General features: G+C 44.3%; 1 protein-coding gene across 1 annotated transcript in view; it reads left to right on the top strand.

Annotated features, from left to right (window-relative positions):
• Positions 1 to 17703, top strand: part of BARX2 (BARX homeobox 2) — a 66702-nt gene extending 48999 nt beyond the window's left edge. The window contains exons 2-4 of the mRNA XM_015421605.1: positions 334 to 631; positions 12519 to 12603; positions 16895 to 17703. Coding sequence (XP_015277091.1) covers positions 334 to 631; positions 12519 to 12603; positions 16895 to 17143 — 632 coding nt within the window. The 3' untranslated portion in view covers positions 17144 to 17703. The remainder of the gene's footprint in view (positions 1 to 333; positions 632 to 12518; positions 12604 to 16894) is intronic.
• The last annotated feature ends 681 nt before the right edge of the window (positions 17704 to 18384 follow it).

Raw genomic sequence — 18384 nt, 5'->3', positions numbered from 1 at the left:
AATATATAAATATGCAGCAACTTTCGCAGAAGTTCAGCCTACGGGCAGAACAAACTTGAGGGGACTGGGTGGAGGAAATAAAAATGGGAAGTTTCTAATCCAACAATGTAATCATGCAGTCAGCTCAATGGTGCATCTCTACAATCTATGAATCATAAAGCGACGGGTTTATGCTGCACAGCCGCAAAGTGACAGAGTCTGGAGTAGGTGCTGAAGTCAATAGCACCTATAAGTCTCTGTTTGCGTTGAACCAAAGTTCAACCTCAATGTCGGAAATGTCTGCAAGGTCCAAACTGGCAGTATAATTTTCCTTCTCTGGATTTTGCCTCCCAGGTTCCCCTTCTCTGAGGGCCTATCCTCTCATCTCCGTCATCACCAGGCAACCCTCCGGAGTCTCCCACTTCATCCCCGCAGCAGGCGCTTCTCGAGTCCTGTCCCCCCACCCGCCTTCAGGAAGCAACTGCTCAGAGACACAGGCCAGTGAAACTCATGGCAGCAGCGAATCGGAGACGGAGCAGCCCACCCCGCGCTTGAAAAAGCCTCGTCGCAGCCGGACCATCTTTACGGAACTGCAGCTCATGGGGCTGGAGAAGAAATTTCAGAAACAGAAATATCTATCCACTCCAGACAGGTTGGTAGAGGAGAGATAGATCTGTCTGTCTGTCTGTCTGTTTGTGTCTCTATCTATCTATCTATCTATCTATCTATCTATCTATCATCTATCTATCTATCTATCTATCTATCATCTGTCTGTCTATCAATCATCTATCAATCATCTGTCAGTCAGTCAGTCAGTCAGTCAGTCTGTCTGTCTGTCTGTCTGTCTGTCTGGCCTATCTGTCTGTCTGTCTGTCTATCTATCTATCTATCTATCTATCTATGAATCTTCAGAATGAGTAAAATAGTGTCATCTTGTCATTTTACTATATGAAGGCAAAAATAGTTTGTATGGGAACTATTTAAAATGCTATCTATCATCTGTCTGTCTATCTATCAATCATCTATCAATCATCTGTCAGTCAGTCTGTCTGTCGGGCCTATCTATCTATCTATCTATCTATCTATCTATCTATCTATCTATCTATCTATCTATCTATCATCTATCTGTCTGTCTGTCTGTCTGTCTGTCTGTCTAGTGGTGGAAAGTGCTGTCAAATCACAGCTGACTTATGAAAATAAACCCTGTATGGTTTTCAAGACAAGAGATGTTCAGAGGTGGTGTGTTATTGCCTGCCTCTGTATAGCAATCCTTGACTTTCTTGGTCTCCCATCCAAGTACTAACAAGGGCCAGCCCTGCTTAGTTTCCAAGATTGGACTAGATCTTGTGTTCTGTGCATGAATTCACATAGGATGATGGGTCTAATCTTGGCATGGGGCTGGTTCAACAGTCCTTGAGCCTGTACCCAGTGGAGAGAGGAGGAGGAGGGATTAAAAGCATGCCTTCTCTGTCCACTAGGGTTGCCAGGTCCCCCCTGGCCACTGGTGGGGAATGGGGGGGGGGTAGGGTTGGCAGGTCCAGGTTGGAAATACCTGAAGATCTGGGGAGGACAGAGACCTCAGTGGGGTACAATGCTGTAGAGTCCACTTCCCAGAGCATCCATTTTCTCTAGAGGAACTGATCTCTGTAGTCTAGAGATAAGATGTAATTCTAGGGTATCCCCAGGTCCCACCTGGATGCTGGCATTCCTACTGTCCATGCACCCAGCGCGCCAAATACCTGTTAATGCAAATGCATATACATTCTGCCTGTGCAATAGATACATCTTTTGTAAGAAATGGCCAATGCATGTTCACTTTACTGATGGTTCTCTCAGAGCTCTCTCAGCCCCACCTACCTCATACAGAGAGGAAGGGAAGGAGATTGTAAGACACTCTGAGACTCCAAGTGAAGGGCAGGGTATAAATCCAAATCTTCTTCTTCTTCTTCTTCGTACTGATTGTCAAGAGGCAGAGTATAAATATATGAAATGATAAATATTCAGTAGTACTGACTCCTACGAGTGAGAATTTTGGTGGCAACCAATCAAGATTCATTTTTACAACTTGGGGAAGTCATACCTCCACTTTCTGTTTTGGAAAATGCAAGAACAGATAAATAAACCCCATTTTCTAATTCACTGAGGCTGAATCACACCCCCTCCCTTAGTGCACGGAATGAATCTTCAGAATGAGTAAAATAGTGTCATCTTGTCATTTTACTATATGAAGGCAAAAATAGTTTGTATGGGAACTATTTAAAATGTAGGCATATACTTTATCTAAAAAACATTATTTTTTAATTCCATGCAAAAGAAATATATCCAACAGAAAATCCAATAAATTAAGCTGGCTCTCGATACTGTATTTTAGCTTGGGATTCTGTGAGAAGAGCAGATTAAAATAGCTAACTTCATTGCTGCCTTCAAAGACGTCACATAGAGCAGAACTACTTGCCGTCTGATTCACCATTTGTCTCCCAACATCAGTATTATTTAAAGGCTTTCTTTTTTTAAAAAAGCCTTCAAGTTAATCATGCAGACCCTATCTTTTAACTTCTCTAGCTGCTCTTTTTTTTACTTGGAAGAGAGTTTTCCTTTCATGTATAGGTATATTTCATGTATAGGTATATTCTTTTATAGCCCTAGGAAGCAAGGACCAGTTGACATCCGAAACAGATCAAATGATTGCTCTCCCATGCATCTGGAGAAGGACACGTTGACTGCTCTGAGCCCTTAGTGCTGCAATCTCATGAACCCTAGATCTAACACATTACGTTTTAGAATGCCTCCACATCAGGCACTGAAATAGTAACCTTTCTGCTTTTGGACATCAATCCCACTATCTCCTATAGAATGGCACTCTATGCTCATGCTGCAAGGAAAATCAGAGATAAGGCTACGAAATGACTGTACTTTTAGAATGTGCTATTTGAGAAACCTGATTTTGAAACCTATATTCTTTGTTGATATATTTTAATTTTTTTAAAATGTATTGCCAATCTTTGAACTGTTTTTTATATTTTATATCGTGATGGCCAATGCAATAAACTTTTGATTGGATTTCTCATGAACCCTTACCTGACAGTAAGTCCCACTGACTTCAGTGGGTCCTTATTTGCAAGTCAACCCACATTGGCTTGGGCTGTGTCTCTTCTAAGACTGGGGATTTCTCTAGGTTTGCGTCTTAATTTTTGAAAGGGGACGCCTTGTGGGATTCAGGCCAGAGCAGAAAACTTTCTTGGAGCTTACTTGGAGGATGGGGAACGGTGACTTGGTGTGCTCATCCCACCTGTTTGGGTGCTGAGAGCTCAGTGATGGCTTCTGAGCATGTGAAGATGAGTGTGCTGCTGGTCAAGTGCTCGGGCACACGCTCAGATTAGATTTCAAAGCTGCCTTCCCCTAGAATCAAAGGCTACATGAATAGAGCATATCAGTGGAAAATACATACCGGGCTTTGGGAGTGCTTGATACATGCTTATGCCAGCACGAGTTTATCTGGAGTGATATGAAATGGAGCAGGGCGGTGGTGCTTCTTTCCTTCTTCCTAACCTTCGAAAGGGTTGACCTGTATGTTTCCTCTGGCTAGTATGAAACGGGAACTGACATAGGTACGGAGCAGTGCAGGGAAAAGAAAGAAAGAATTGCGTGGAAGATCAGAAAAAGTCAAAGGGCAGGGCTATGCTTTATATGCATTTTTTTTGTGGATCTTTTTCCAAGTTTTTTTTTAAAATTTAAGTAAGGGTGTGGGCTGTGACCTACTGAGGGAGGTGGGGTTCAGGGAGATGTAAATTTCCCCCAGAAGGGATGAAAGCCCCTTGAAAGATCCCTTCCAGTCCGGATGTCTTCCAGTCCAGCTTTTGCCCTGCCCATGAGACAGAGACAGTGTTGGTCGCCCTGGTGGATGATCTCCAGAAACATCTGGATCGAGGCCGTTTGGCACTGCTTGATCTGTCAGCAGCGTTCGATATGGTTGACCATGATGTGTTAACCCACTGCCTTGCTCACGCGGGGATACGGGGGCTCACCGTGCAGTGGCTGACTTCCTTTCTCCAAGGTTGATGACATTGGGGGGAGGATCTCTTGCAGCAGCACCCACTCAAATATGGTGGGCCACAGGGAGCAATCCTCTCCCCTATGTTAGTTAATATCTACATGTGTCCCCTCGCCCAGATTATCCAGAGGTATGGGCTGAGGTGTCACCAGTATGCAGATGACACCCAGTTCTATCTACTGATGGATGGCCGCCTAGATTCAGCCTCAGAAGATCTGGACAAGGCCTTACAAGCAGTGGCTGGGTGGTTGTGACAGAGCAAACTGAAGCTGAGTCCATCGAAGACAGACATCCTACACCTGAGTTGTGTGGGACCGGGAGCAGGAATCAGGCTTCTAACCTTCAATGGGCTCCACTGGTGCCAGCATCAAGGGTGAAGAGCCTGGGGGTTCTCCTGGATGTCTCCCTTTCCATGGAGGCCCAGGTCACCGCCACTGCGGTCTGTCTTTTTTCATCTGAGGCAGATCAGGCAGTTAGCCTCAAATCTCACCCCCCGAGACCTGGCTACAGTGACCCATGCAATGGTCACTTCCAGGCTGGATTATTGTAACTCCCTCTACATGGGGCTGCCCTTGACTCTGCTCCGGAAGTTGCAGCTAATGCAGAACAAGGAAGCACGGGTGTTGACGGCGATGCCTTTGCAGGCTCACATCCACCCAGTGCTGCATGAACTGCACTGGCTGCCTATTGAATTCCAGATCCATTTCAAGGTGCTGGTGCTTACCTTTAAAGCCCTATTCGGCCAGGGGCCAACATATATTCAGGACTGCCTCTCCCCATATGAGCCCTGTAGAGCACTGAGATCTACAAATCAACAGCTTTTGGTAGTCCCCGGCCCCAGGAACGTCCAACTTGCCTCAACTAGGGCCAGGGGCTCCTTATTCTAACTGCCCCTTCAGCATCATTTTGATCTGCAGTGAATACTGGGTGATGTCATTTACTTCCATGCTATGAAAAGCTTCAGTTGCCCATAGGGGTGCCAACTTTGTATTGGGAAATTCCTGGAGATTTGAGGGGGAAGAGCCTGCCGAGGGCAGAGTTGAGGAAGGGAAGGAATTCACTAGGGTATAACACCAGAGTCCACCCTCGAAAGCAGCCATTTTCTCCAGGAGAATTGAGCTCTGTCATCTGGAGATCAGTTGTAATGCTGGGAGATCTCTGGGCCCCACCTGGAGGTTGACAGTCTTATGCCCATTGCCACCTATTAAGCCTTTGTTGAAGTGACAGGACATTGTTCCTCAGGCCCATTGGTATCCTCAGTGCCTACTCTAGGTTGTATCCATGCATGGAGAATTTCTTCTCTTGCCCCAGGTTCCATACAGGACTGTTGGTGCCTGGGAGTAGGAGGTGACATCCATCGCATAGCTTTACCTACAGACTGGATTAATTATTTTTAATGAGTGTCAGAAACTTTGCCCTAGTCTTACTGAAACTCTTTGAGGCATCCCTCTAAATTCCTATGAAGCTTCCTCAGAGTGATTTGCCCTGACCTCTCTTTTTAGCTGAAATCCTCTGAGATAGAAGGTTAGTACTGGTATTTTCAAGCTCTCTTCATCACACTTCCTTCCAGGTGAATAAGAAAGTTAACAGTTCGTACTGGTATTTTCAAGCTCTCCTCATCACGTTTCCTTCCAGGTGAATAAGAAAGTTAACAGAACAAATGCTATGTACTAAAAATGTAAAATGTTGGAAGAGCTACAAGGGCAGATTCACAGTCAAGCATACTCCCTAGATTAAACATAATTTTGAGGCTAACAAAAGCACAGGCATGGTGCTTGTGCATGCGTGTGTGCGTGTGTGTGTGTGTGTGTGTGTGTGTGTGTGTGTGAGTGAGAGAGAGAGAGAGAGAGAGAGAGGGAGGGAGAAAGAGAAGAAAAATTCATTTTGGCGCTTCTTTCCCTACACTAATAGGAAGAGAAAAATTAAAACTAGATCACTGTCTGATTGTTGTTTCCTAATTCTCCTACGCACACACTTCTAAAAAAGTTTCTTCTTCCCTGTCTTCTAACAGAATCCCCTTAAATGAAGAGAAAAACCTCCTCAGCCTACAGGCACTGCAGAAAATAGCTTAGACCAGAAAACAAGCTAGGCCTAGAAGCTTTTATCGGCTTGAGGGCTGATCACATGACCTGCTCTGTCCTATTGCTGGTTTGGCCGTGCATTTCCCGCTTTGGTAGAGTGGCAGTTGATAGGCTGAATGCCTGCTGTCCTACAGGCTTCAAGGGCTCAAGACTCGACACACAACCTACCACGGACAGCAAGCCTTGTTGTGCATTCCAGTGGTGTGCACTGAACTCAGCATAGTTCACTCTTTGGCACACCACAGCGGGAGGAGGAAGGAGCTATTTGTATAATTAGCCCTTAGTTCTTATCGAAACTTGGACTTCACAAACAATATATTTTTTAACCCTCTATCCTCCCTTGCTTTGTGTTCTGCAAAGCGGATGCCTCCTTTTTCTTTTTTAACCCGTGTGTGCTTTTGCCAAAGCATGTGGTCACGCCAGTTGCATTTCAAGTGCTTGGCACCCGTGATCGAAGACAGAGATTCAACAGCACTCCAAACACATTCAGCCCCTGAAGCGGTCAGATTTCCAGAAGCTCCGAGAGTTCGGTACAAAGAAATTCTAGGCCATTTGGAAAAGTGTCCATATTCATGACAGTTCAAACATTAGGATGTTTAGCACCATGCTAGAAGGAACGTCATATGACTGGTTGGGTAACACCATAAATCACATACTTGGGCTGCTGCATTGATTTCTCAGCATGAATATTCCTCAACATTGTACGTGACTGAACCCGATGAGCAAGCGCTGCTCCCGGAGCCCTTCTCCCCCCCCCATCTCTGTTTGTTGTTTTGGTTTCCTAGGCAGCACTAGTTGTTTTCAACAGGCGCGACCAACTGTTGGTAAGCATTGCAGGTAATCTAGTTGCGGCGAGACACGCGCTAGCTGGTGCAAGTAATCCAATCAGACACCGTTCCCGTGTGAATGTTGGAATTTAGTAATGCATTGGCGCAGCTTTTTCTGGATTAAAATGGAATCATTTGGCAATCAAGAAATTGCATGCAAAGGCTTGGATTCTTTGCACACTATATAGTTTCATGTGCGCTAGATAGTCTCTGCCGTGGAGCGCACTTCCCCTTCTTCTAAAATTCCCCTTTGTGCAACATCAGTGCTTTTCAATGGGCCCTTGTGAAAATGGAAGTTTTAGAGAAAGAGAACTCCATGGCAGAGATGATCTAGCACGCATGGAACTCATTCATAAGATCCAAGCCACTTTTCATCAATCTCCTCCTATCAGACAATCATCCTTCTTTCAATGGCAGGACGACCCAGTCAATATTGCCTGACCCTCCCATCTAATTAATGCTTTCTGGGCTATGATGATGTTTCTGAACATCTCCCATACCAGTCAGCATGGTCTGTATCAGCGAGTCCTAATGTGTCTTCACTCCCTTCCACAGATACGGTGTCACTGCCCATATGTTGCTAGAGAGAGGGCGGTGATGGTGGTGGAGGATCAATTCTGCCTCTGTCTAACATGAAGTAGGAGACCAGTTTTTCAAGGACCACTTCAGTTTTTGTAATGGCATGCTAGTCTGCATGGCCCGCAGTTTGGGAATTGCTTCCGTAGGTTCCGCACAAGCTCTTGTTGATTTTGGTGTGGGCTAAAACAGTGCTTCTCAGCCAATGGCATGTGTACCACTGGTGGGATGCAGAAGTAGTCTAGGTGGGACGCAGGGTATTCATAACAATGATGGAGAATTTACTCTCCCTCAATCCCTTTGTCCATCTGCTGCCCCACCTGTCACGGATTATCCATGTGTGACTTTCTGGCATGCTAGCAGTAACCTTGGAGACTCAGTGTTTCTCCTCCTCCCTTGTTCTCCCTGCCCACCAGCAAAGTGTCTTTGATGTGCATGCTGCTTCCCACTGACCTGCTCACCAGGGATTATCCACTGTGCTTCTGCAATTCTTGATGTCCTTAACACTTACCATAAACGATAAATATAATAACAAAATTATTGTATGCATATTAGTGTCCTCCTTGGGAAAAGCAGGCTTTTTGTTTCTTTCATGGTGGGACCCAGGTTCATTCATCAAGGGATTGGCAAGATGTGAGCTATTAAAGGTTGAGAATGTCTGATCTAAGAGGAGATCCTGAAATCACAAAGCTAACCGAGTGCAACAAGACAGCAGATGGATATAATGGGTTGTATCCCTTTTAGGTTCTGTTCTGTTACTAGCACTGTTTAGCATTAGAACAAATTTAGAGTCCAGTGGCACCTTTAAGACCAACCTTTGTTGGTCTCTAAATTTGTTGGACTCTAAATTTGTTCTGCTGCTTCAGACCAACACGGCTGACTACCTGGAACTATTTAGCATCAGAACGTCCCCATACACCATCTCCTAGGCGAAGAAGAAGAAGAAGAAGAAGAAGAAGAAGAAGAAGAAGAAGAAGAGATTGGATTTATATCCCACCCTTCACTACCCAAAGGAGTCTCAGAGTGGTTTACAAACTCTCCTCCCTCCCCACAATAGACACCCTGTGAGGTAGGTGGGGCTGAGAGAGCTCTGACAGAAACTGCTCTTTTTCAAGAACAGCTGTGTCAGAACTATGGCTTGCCCAAGTTCATCCAGCAGGTGCAAGTGGAGGAGTGGGGAATCCAACCCGGTTCTCCCAGATTAGAGTCCACACACTTAACCACTACACCAAACTGGCTGACCTAATACCAACTTGTCATTGGTGTAGAAAGATGGGCACGCCTGAGAGATACATGAATGTGGTCTGGTTCATGTTAGACTTTCAACCATGCCCGTGTGAAGTTGGTTGGGCTTTGAGCTTCAGGGTATCCTGTAAGCATCAGGGCTGACCAAAGCATTAAGTCCATGTTTCCCTAGGCCAAGTCCAATATCGTGCTCTCAGCAAGTCAGCTCACTTTGGCTGCATTCAGACATCATAGATCAAGCACTGTTGTTACACTACTTTAGGGGTCTCCAGCTTTTCTGACGCTGCGTGAACCTTTGAGATTCTGACACAGTGTGGTGGGTGCAGGAGGTGGAGCCAGCCCCAAAATGGCTGCCATGGCTGACTTTCAACCACTCAGTGAAGATTCCTGTGCTGTGGTATCAGCTGCTGCCAAAGCAACAGTTAAAAAAATCTGCACAGCCAATCAAATCTCCAGTAGCCAATCAGAAGCCCTGCTGAGCAAAACCCTAACTGGCCCCTCCCACTTTGTAAAAGCACTGGGCAGGCTTCAGGAAAGATATCACTGGGTGCCACGGCACCCCCTCCCCAGTACCATGTTGGGGACCACTGTACTTCTCCAATCATCTTATTGACTGATTGATTTAAAACAGAACTCAAGGTAGCTTACAATAGAAATAAAATAACAATAATGAAAACTAGAATTTAAAACCACGACTGAACACCACCAGCAAATTAATCAAATGTGTAACTGGATTATCCTGTGTGGACAAGACAATCTGGTTGTGAATGATGGCTATGGCATAACTAATAATGTGCGAATGCACCCTTTGTGATCGTAATCCACATCTGTTACCTCTGCCCAGTACGTACTGCATTTTAAAGCAGGGAGCATCTTACAGATAGTCACCTTTGAACATGAAACCATCTACACATTTGGGCAATGCAACCAAGGGGTCAAAATGTAATGGGTACACAACCGCTGCAACCATCTTAGAGAAATTGATAGTAAATCTTAGAACAAACTTGGGCTGATTTTGCACTAGAGCTGCCTCGCGGTTGCACCGCCGTTTGCCCCGACACTATCGGTCAATTTCACACCCGAAGCTGCGGGGCTGCCTTTGACCCGTGGCTTTGCCCGATTCGAGGCAGCTCTAGTGCAAAATCAGCCCTGGAGTCCAGAGGCACCTTTAAGACCAACAAAATTTAATTCTGGATATAAGCTTCCATGTGTATGCACACTTTGTCAGAGCAAATCTTAGAGTGATTCAGAATCATTTACCATGTAACTCGTGGTGTGGGTGAGACGTGCCAGACTGCATCGTGTTTGGCATATGATCCCTTTGTGCCTCTTGCATTTCTGGTTCACTGCTCACAATCATGGCAGAGGAAGAACTAAAATGTAATACCAGTTAAGTTTCATTCAGAGTTCTTTGTTTGGAGAGTTTCATTCATCTTTCACTTTCTTAACCAGGGAGCTTCCTTATCAAAAGGCATATTATATAAAACAGACAACTTAGAACTGGCCCCAAACACACACACACACACGTTCCCACATCACTTCCGGGGCCAAAAGCTGATTAGAATGAAATGTAACTTTGAATCTGTAGTAAACTGGGGCCTCTAATACTCCTGGTGCTTGTAAATCTGGGTGTGCCGTCTCATGTCACACTAGACCAGTTGATAATTAAAAGGAATCTTAAGAGTGCCATCATAAAAGGTCTGAAGATGATACTGTACCCATATCACAAACTTTGCCATGACTTGGATGGCATAGGCTAGTTTGATCTTGTCAGATCTCAGAAGCCAAGCAGGGTTGGCCCTCGTAAGCACTTGGGATGGGAGACCATCATGGAAGTCCAGGGTTGCTGTGCAGAGGCAGGCAATGGCAAACCATCTCTGCCCCCGGTCACACGGGCCAGATAACATGGGAGGGGGGAGGCGTGGCTGGTTGCCCCGGAGCCAAATAAAGCACAACAGTAGCCCAATCACACGGTCCCCCGAGCCTCCGTGCTTCGGCTGTTTGCTGGCGATCCCATGATCAGATGCCCACCTGTGCCACGCGTTTTCCGGATACTAGTGCACTTCCGTTGGTACTTTGTAACTCCTCATCTTTGGCGGGACGCCACAGGTTGGCCACAGGTGCGCTACACTTCCCAGATGTTGCGATGTGATCGTGCCCCAAAAATCCGCCCGACACTCATGCCTTTTGCGCTGCAAATTCTCCATGTGACCGGGGCCTCTGTTCATCTATCACCTTGAAAATTCTAAGGGGTCTGAGCAGCCAATCATATCTTCAGTGGCCAATCAGAAGCCTCACTGGGCAAAAGCCCTACCTAGCCCTACCCCCTTTCTAAAAACTCTTGGTGGGTACCAGGAAAGTTGCCCATAAGTAGGCTGTGACTTGATGGCAATTGCCAGCATTGCAAACTTTGGGATATATCTGATAATGAAAAACAGGATATAGCCAGTTTTGAATTCAGATTCAAGTTTCTAGGATATGGCTACTCAACTTGAATGACATGGTGGATAAATTATTGTTTTCCATTCCTGGGAGCCAAAGTGGTCTTAAAGGTTTTGGGTTAATGGTTTTTGGGTTAATGGTTACCATTTTTGCCTGAGATTGTGGGCAGGCAATTTTGGGTTAATGGTTACCAATTTTGCCTGCAATTGTGGCTTCTTTGTTGCTTGTAAGTGCTACAGGTAGTATTTTTAACTGCTATCTACAGGTGGTATTGCACAAAGCTATTCACATTTGGACATGTAGTATGCATGGCATGATTGAGACTTGTAGGGACTGTGCTATCCAGTCCTATTAATGCAGAAATATCTTCCACATTAGTAGATATGCTTAAGAACTACATTTAAGATATGCTTAATACTACATTAAGAATGTAGCTTTTAAAGTCTGTTTAATTTTCTTGTTCTATATATGCTTAGTTGGAAATAAGTCCCACTGAGTTCAGTGGGATTTACTTCCAAGAAAGTATGCATGGGATTTCTGCCTTAAGGCTCAGATATACCTCAAGATGTCTTCTGTGCTTATTTCAAATGACAGTATTTTCCTTTTGCAAATTTAGCCGCTAGGATTATTTTATCAAGGAGGCAAATAGAGTGGTGAGAGAGGGAGAAACTTTAACCACTTCATCCCTTACCATTTCCTTGCCCGAACCCTACCAACCTGTCTGTTTTTACTGTCACTGAGAAAATCTGTACATTTTCCCCAGCCGGAGTAAAAGCAACCTGAGGGCTAATTTTTTCCTAAGAATAAACAGCAGAAAAGGAAAAAGTTAAACTTTCTTCTCATGCCATTGTCTACCTTGATAAAGCAATCCCAGAGACTACAACTGGGGGGAGGGGTTTGAAAGAAAATTTAATGTAAACATGGAAGAAACCGTAATGAGTTCTTAACTTCTTACTGTCTCCTGTAAAAGCTTGTTAAGATAATACGAGCTAGATAATGCCATTCCAATTAAGAATGGTTAATTGCACCAAAAAAGTGATCAAATTGTTGTTTCTTCCAGCAGGCTAACTTAACTTTGGTTGTCTCATTTGGACACTGTGTTCTGTCTTTGATCTTTATCTCTTCCTCAGAAGGGAAAATGGCAATTACGGGAAACTGTTTTTTTGGCTTTCCTTGATTATCCCCTCCAGTGTATGAACAATTTGTTTGCTCTTGTACGACTCAGTGGGATTATATCTTGATATATCATGGATTATATCTTGGCTGTAGGCCCTGTGTCTTCTGCTGCGCCATTCATTTGGATCTCTTGTTTTCTAGGTTGGATCTTGCCCAATCATTGGGCTTAACTCAGCTCCAAGTGAAGACTTGGTATCAGAATCGCAGGATGAAATGGAAGAAAATGGTAAGCACCATGAATGGATTTGTTTGGTCTATTAAGTACAAGGAGCCAGGAATGAGAAAATACAAGAGAAAAACAGCTTTAATGCAAGGACAAAACATGTCTCATTCACATAGGCTGCGGTCACACAAACTAAGTAATCCACTTTCAATCCACTTTCAGTGCACTTTCCAACTGGATTTTGCCAGTACACACAGTAAAAGCCAGTTGAAAAGTACACTGAAAGTGGATTGAAAGTGGATTGTTTAGTGTGTGTGACCGCAGCCATAGTTGTATCTGAACAAAGACTGAGTCCGCTGGCACCTCTGAATCCAGTGACACCTTTAAGACCAACAAAGTCTAATTCTGGGTATAAGCTTTCTTGTGTATGCACACTTCTTCAGATACAAATGAAAGCTTATACCCAGAACTAAACTTTCTTGGTCTTAAAGGCACCACTGGACTCAAACTTTGCTCTATTGCTTTAGACCAATATGGCTACCTACTTGGATCTATAGTTGTAGCTGGTTCACTGTCCGTCATTTCCTACCTGGATTCTTCTCACCATTACTATCTTTGTCACATAGTGGTGGCCATTGGCCACTTTTTCCAACCAGTATGTCATCAATCAAGTCCAAATTATATGGTAGGGACATTGCAGTGCACACTGCAGTACATATATAGCTGTTCCTTAGATTTGCCAATTCCAGGTTAGGAAATCCCTGGAGATTTGGAGGTGAAGCCTGGGGAGAATGGGGTGTGGGGTGGGAAGAGACTTCAGTAGGGTATAATGGCAGAGTCCATCCTTCAAAGCCGCCATGGCCTCCAGGGGAACTGATCTCTGTAGTCTGGAGATCAAGTGTAATTCCAGGAGATCTCCAGTAGAGACTTCATTTTTTGCTAGCCTTTATCTAGACACGCTACAGTCTCCTGCTCTCTGTGCTTGTTGTGTTGTGCAAATAGCAGATACAATGTGACACTTAAGAAATAATGACCCCCCCCAATTTGTAATGATATCATTATTCTGTTTCACAATAGATATAACCCAAGATTAACAAAACATAATAAATTGGGTGGTGGTGGTCAAATACAAAACAAAGACATTTAAGAAGAAGAAACAACTTTATTTAAAAAATTACAATTTGTGTTGTATTTTGCTCTCAGTTTTAACACAATGGTTTGGTAACAAGATTGTCTATACCTGTGTTATTTACTAAATCACATCTTTTCATATATCCCTAGTATTAAACAGAGAATGAACTGATATCCATCATCTGGAGATCAGTTGTAATTAGGGTTCCGAGCTTCAGGTTGGGAAATACCTGGAGATTTTGGGGACAGAGCTTGAGGAGGGCATGGGTTGGGGAGGAGAGGTGCTTCAATGTAGGGCTGCCAAGTGGGGGTGGGTGGCGGGTAAACCCCCACTTTGGAAGCCCGATTTCCACCGCTGCGGAATCGGGCCCCAGGGGGAACTCCGCCCCCGAAGCGTCCCCCGAAGCGTCGGAGGGAAAACCCCTTCGACGATCGTGGCCACGCCCCCAACGTGAGTGACGTAGCGTGTCACTTCCTGTGATGTGCTGGCGGCACGCGCGCGCAAGGCGCGCACATTGCTGGAGAGCTCCTAGAGCCCAGCGAGGCTCCCCCACTGCCAACGTAAGGAGACTTGGCAACCCTACTTCAATGGGGTATAATGCCATACAGTTCACCTTCTGAAGCAGCCATTTTGTTGTACATATTAGATTCCATGTCAAAAATGAAGTCAAATGAAGAGGAAGATCTATGTTTTATTTCAATTAACAAGAAAACAGTTGGACCAAATAGTCCATCCAAAATTGACTACTTTCTTCTCAGCATATTCAGGGAATATGCTTCAATTAACAGGAAAACAATTGGACCAAATAACTAATCAAAAATTGACAACTTTCTTCTTTTTCTTCTTATTCATCTTCTTCTTGAACATCTTCTGAACATATTCAGGAAATACATGATATTTTATACATGGACTGACATCACCAAGAAAACAATATTCAAAAAGCATAATTGGTTACAAAAGACAGTGGTAATTTGAGTAAAGAAACATATATCTACGTCAATCTAAGTAAAACCTAAGTGTTTACTTAACCTAACCTAAATGATAATGGGCAAGGATTCTTCATACCCTAAACAAAAGTATTAATTACTGATACGAGACTAAAATCGTCTCTGACCCAGACATTGCAAGGTTTTGCCCTTAAGAACTACAGAATCATGAACTTTGTAGCTATTATATTGTCTACTAACAATATCAGACCTACAAGAGGAAAGCCTTCTACATAACAGGCCTTTCTAACATTCTAATAAAATATTATTTAAGAATAAATCTATAAAAAACAGAGAAATATGAATAATCAAAAAAGGGGAAAATCTTTATAGTCCCATCTCTACTACAATTTTCTTTAGGTTAACTGATCTCTTTCACCTGGAGATCAGTTGTAATAGTACCTCCAGCCACCACCTAGAGGCTAACAGACAAAAAAAAAATCACCGTGATAGGAACCAACAACTAGAAAAATACACTGTGTGTAAGAGATGTCCAAGACCTTTAGAAAGATTAACAGACAAAAATATCCATTTAACATGGTTACCTCCAGCCACCACCTAGAGGCTAACAGACAAAAAAAAATCACCGTGGTAGGAACCAACAACTAGAAAAATACACTGTGTGTAAGAGATGTCCAATACCCAATTACAACAGTCTTTCAGAAATCTTAATAAAGCTTCAAATATTTTATGGAACATGTCAGTGTGATTTTATATTATTTATTTATTTATTTATTTATTTATTAAATTTATACCCCGCCCTCCCCCCGTAGGGCTCAGGGCAGCTTACATGGCAAGAAATCTTGCAATAATAAAACATCAAATACATTTGATAGCATTTAAAAACATATTATACAATTTAAAAAAACATCTCAGTTCTCCTGAACCTCAGAGAGATGACAACCACATTATAAATTAGTGAAGCAACACAACACATATACAATAGAATGTCTCATTCATAACATTTGTTCCAAAGTCCATGATATATCAAAGAAGCTGGATTAATGTTGGAGATGCATTCCATTTAAGAAATTGTAAGCTTGGTGCTCATTTACTCCCACAGGTCTTTTCTTTTTGTGAATGTGACAGAAGGGCTTTTGAATAAACATGCCCAAAGATAAAGTGTTATGAAACTAACTAGTGGATATGAGTATATATCTTCTTGAAAAAGGAACCTCGAAACGTGTGTACTGATTATATCCGGAAACCACGTTGGTCTTCTTTGACATATTCTGGAGGACTTCTTTGATATATCATGGACTTTGGAACTTGTTGACATTTTTTGTGATTGAAACGGTTTGCTTAGAGTATTACTTCTTTCGGATACCCCCCTTATGTTACAAATGCTAGGAATGAGACATTCCTTTGTATAGGTGTTGTGTTACTTCACTAATTTATAATATAAAATTACACTGACATTTTTCATAAAATATTTGAATCTTTATTAAGATTTTTGAAAGATTGTTGTAATTAGATATTGGATATTTCTTACTCACAGTGTATCTTACCACCTAGAGGCTGGCAACTCTAGTTGTAATTCTGGGAGATCTTCAGGCCCCAACTGGAGGTTGGCAACCCTAACCTTGATGGCAGTGATGCCGTTCCAGGAAGCAATGTTTGCCACTTCTTGTACTATTAGCATTGCCAGTCCCCTCGGAGCAGCTGGCAGGGGATGGGGGGTACACTTACCGGGAGTGGGAAGGAAAGCCGGAAATAAATGTGATGTGCCTACATGACCTGGAAGGGACATGGGCTTATCAGGAACATGCTCTGGTTTTTGGGCAAAACTCTCTGGTAGAATTAGCTTCTAACATAGAGTTTTGCCCAAAAACCAGAGCGTCACCCCCCAATGTCCCTGATGTGCCTCCATCCCTTTCAGGTAACGTAGGCATGTCATGTTAATTTCCAGCATTCCTCCATTGGGGAGGGGGTAATTCCCCCCACCGTCACCTGGCTGGTGGTGGAGAAGTGGGGTCTGGCAGTGGGAGACCCCCACCCCAACAGGGGGGTCTGGCAACCCTGTGCACTACCAATAGCCTGGAGTGGGCTGAGTCTCTGAGGTAGATTATTGCTCTTCCCATTATGCTGCCTATTGCTCTCCCTTTGGTGGCTTGACTGGAGATCCGACCCTATCTGCACGTCTCTTCTATCAGTCACGTACCCCATGGCAACCCCTCCCCAAAAAACCTATAGATTTTCAAGGTGATGTTAAATGCTTAATTTGCTTTTGGCCCAGGTTCTGAAAGGTGGCCAAGAAGCTCCCACAAAGCCCAAAGGCCGCCCCAAGAAAAACTCTATCCCCACCTCAGAAGAGATTGAAGCCGAGGAGAAGATGAACAGCCAAGCTCAGACGCAGGACTCGGAGGAAGGCCAGGCTGCAGAAGAGCCTGACTCGACCAAGGAGCAATTGGACAACCTCTCAGAGACACAGGAGGCTCCTGAACACACACCAGAAACCTCCCCGGAGGAGACAACATCGAGTTAAAAGAGAGAGAGAGAGAGAGAGAAGGCTAGCTGGTGGGGGGGAAAGAGAGAACAATGTACAAACCGGAAGCGTGTATACTTTGTGCCTTACGAAATCAACCAAATGCAGTGGGTCACCGAGGAGGAAAGTGACCCAATGTAAACAGTGACAATTTCCCCCTTTCCCCATGTTGTGTGTATGCAACAGATATCACGGGGCAGGGGGTCTTGAGTGCTTCTCCACATGTGACTGCATGCTTAGAAACCTGAGACTCTGGAGGCACCAGAGAAGCTGAAACCTCCCTTAGCACTGTCTGAAGAGGTTCTTTTGTGACAGCACTATGCCAGAGAGTTCATTGTCTTGCCATTATTATCTTGACTTTCAAAATGGGTACAGGACAGCAACTGCCGAGAAGTGAGGGCTTTCTGTTTTCTGACAAGAGTTTTCTTCTGTAACCAGCACTTAATTGGGGGAGGGCCAAAGTAAAGCATTGTATAGAGGGTGTCTAAAACGTGCCAAGTTGGTGTTCTAAAAAAAGCTATTGGGGGGGAGATAGTGGTGCCAATTTTGGGTTGGGAAGTTCCTGGAGATTTGTGGTGGAACTTGGGGAGGGCACGGGTAGGGAAGGAAAGGAGCCTTAGCTGGATATAATGCTATAGAGTCCTTCCTCCAAAGCAGCCACTTTCTCCAGGAGAACTAATTTCTGTCACCTGGAGATCAGTTGCAATTCCCAGAGATCTAGAGTTGCTAGCTCTGGGTTAGGAAATACCTGTAGCTTGTGGGGTGGAGCCTCGGGAGGGCAGGGTTTGGGGAAGGAAGAGATCTCAGCAGGGTATAATGCCATACAGTCTACCCTTCAAAGCATCCATTTCCTGCAGGGGAACTGCTCTTGGTTATCTAGACATCAATTGTAATAGCGGGAGATCTTCAGATGCCACCTGGTGGTGGGCAACCCTAGGGGGGTCTCTAGGCTCCATCTGGAGGTTGGGAACCCTAAGAACATTTGTATCTGCGTGTTTCCAGAAGATCTAGAGCTGCTTTCAGAGCTGTGGACCCCAGTGTAAGGGGGAGGGAGACTTCCAACAGAGCAAAGAACTGTGGTGGGCAAGAGGGCAAAGAAAAGAGCAGTAGCAGAACCAACCACCAGTGGGGCTGCGCTATCCAGCCCTCTTGGGTCCATGGAAGCAGAGGCAGGCAGTGGCAAACCACCTCCGTACATCTGTTGTCCTGAAAACCTTACAGGGGCGCCATAAGTGCACTGT

This window comes from Gekko japonicus, unplaced genomic scaffold (genome assembly GCF_001447785.1).
Source record: "Gekko japonicus isolate JY-2015 unplaced genomic scaffold, Gekko_japonicus_V1.1 scaffold715, whole genome shotgun sequence".
Lineage (NCBI taxonomy): Eukaryota > Metazoa > Chordata > Lepidosauria > Squamata > Gekkonidae > Gekko > Gekko japonicus.
This window is presented reverse-complemented; position numbering and strand designations above follow the sequence as displayed.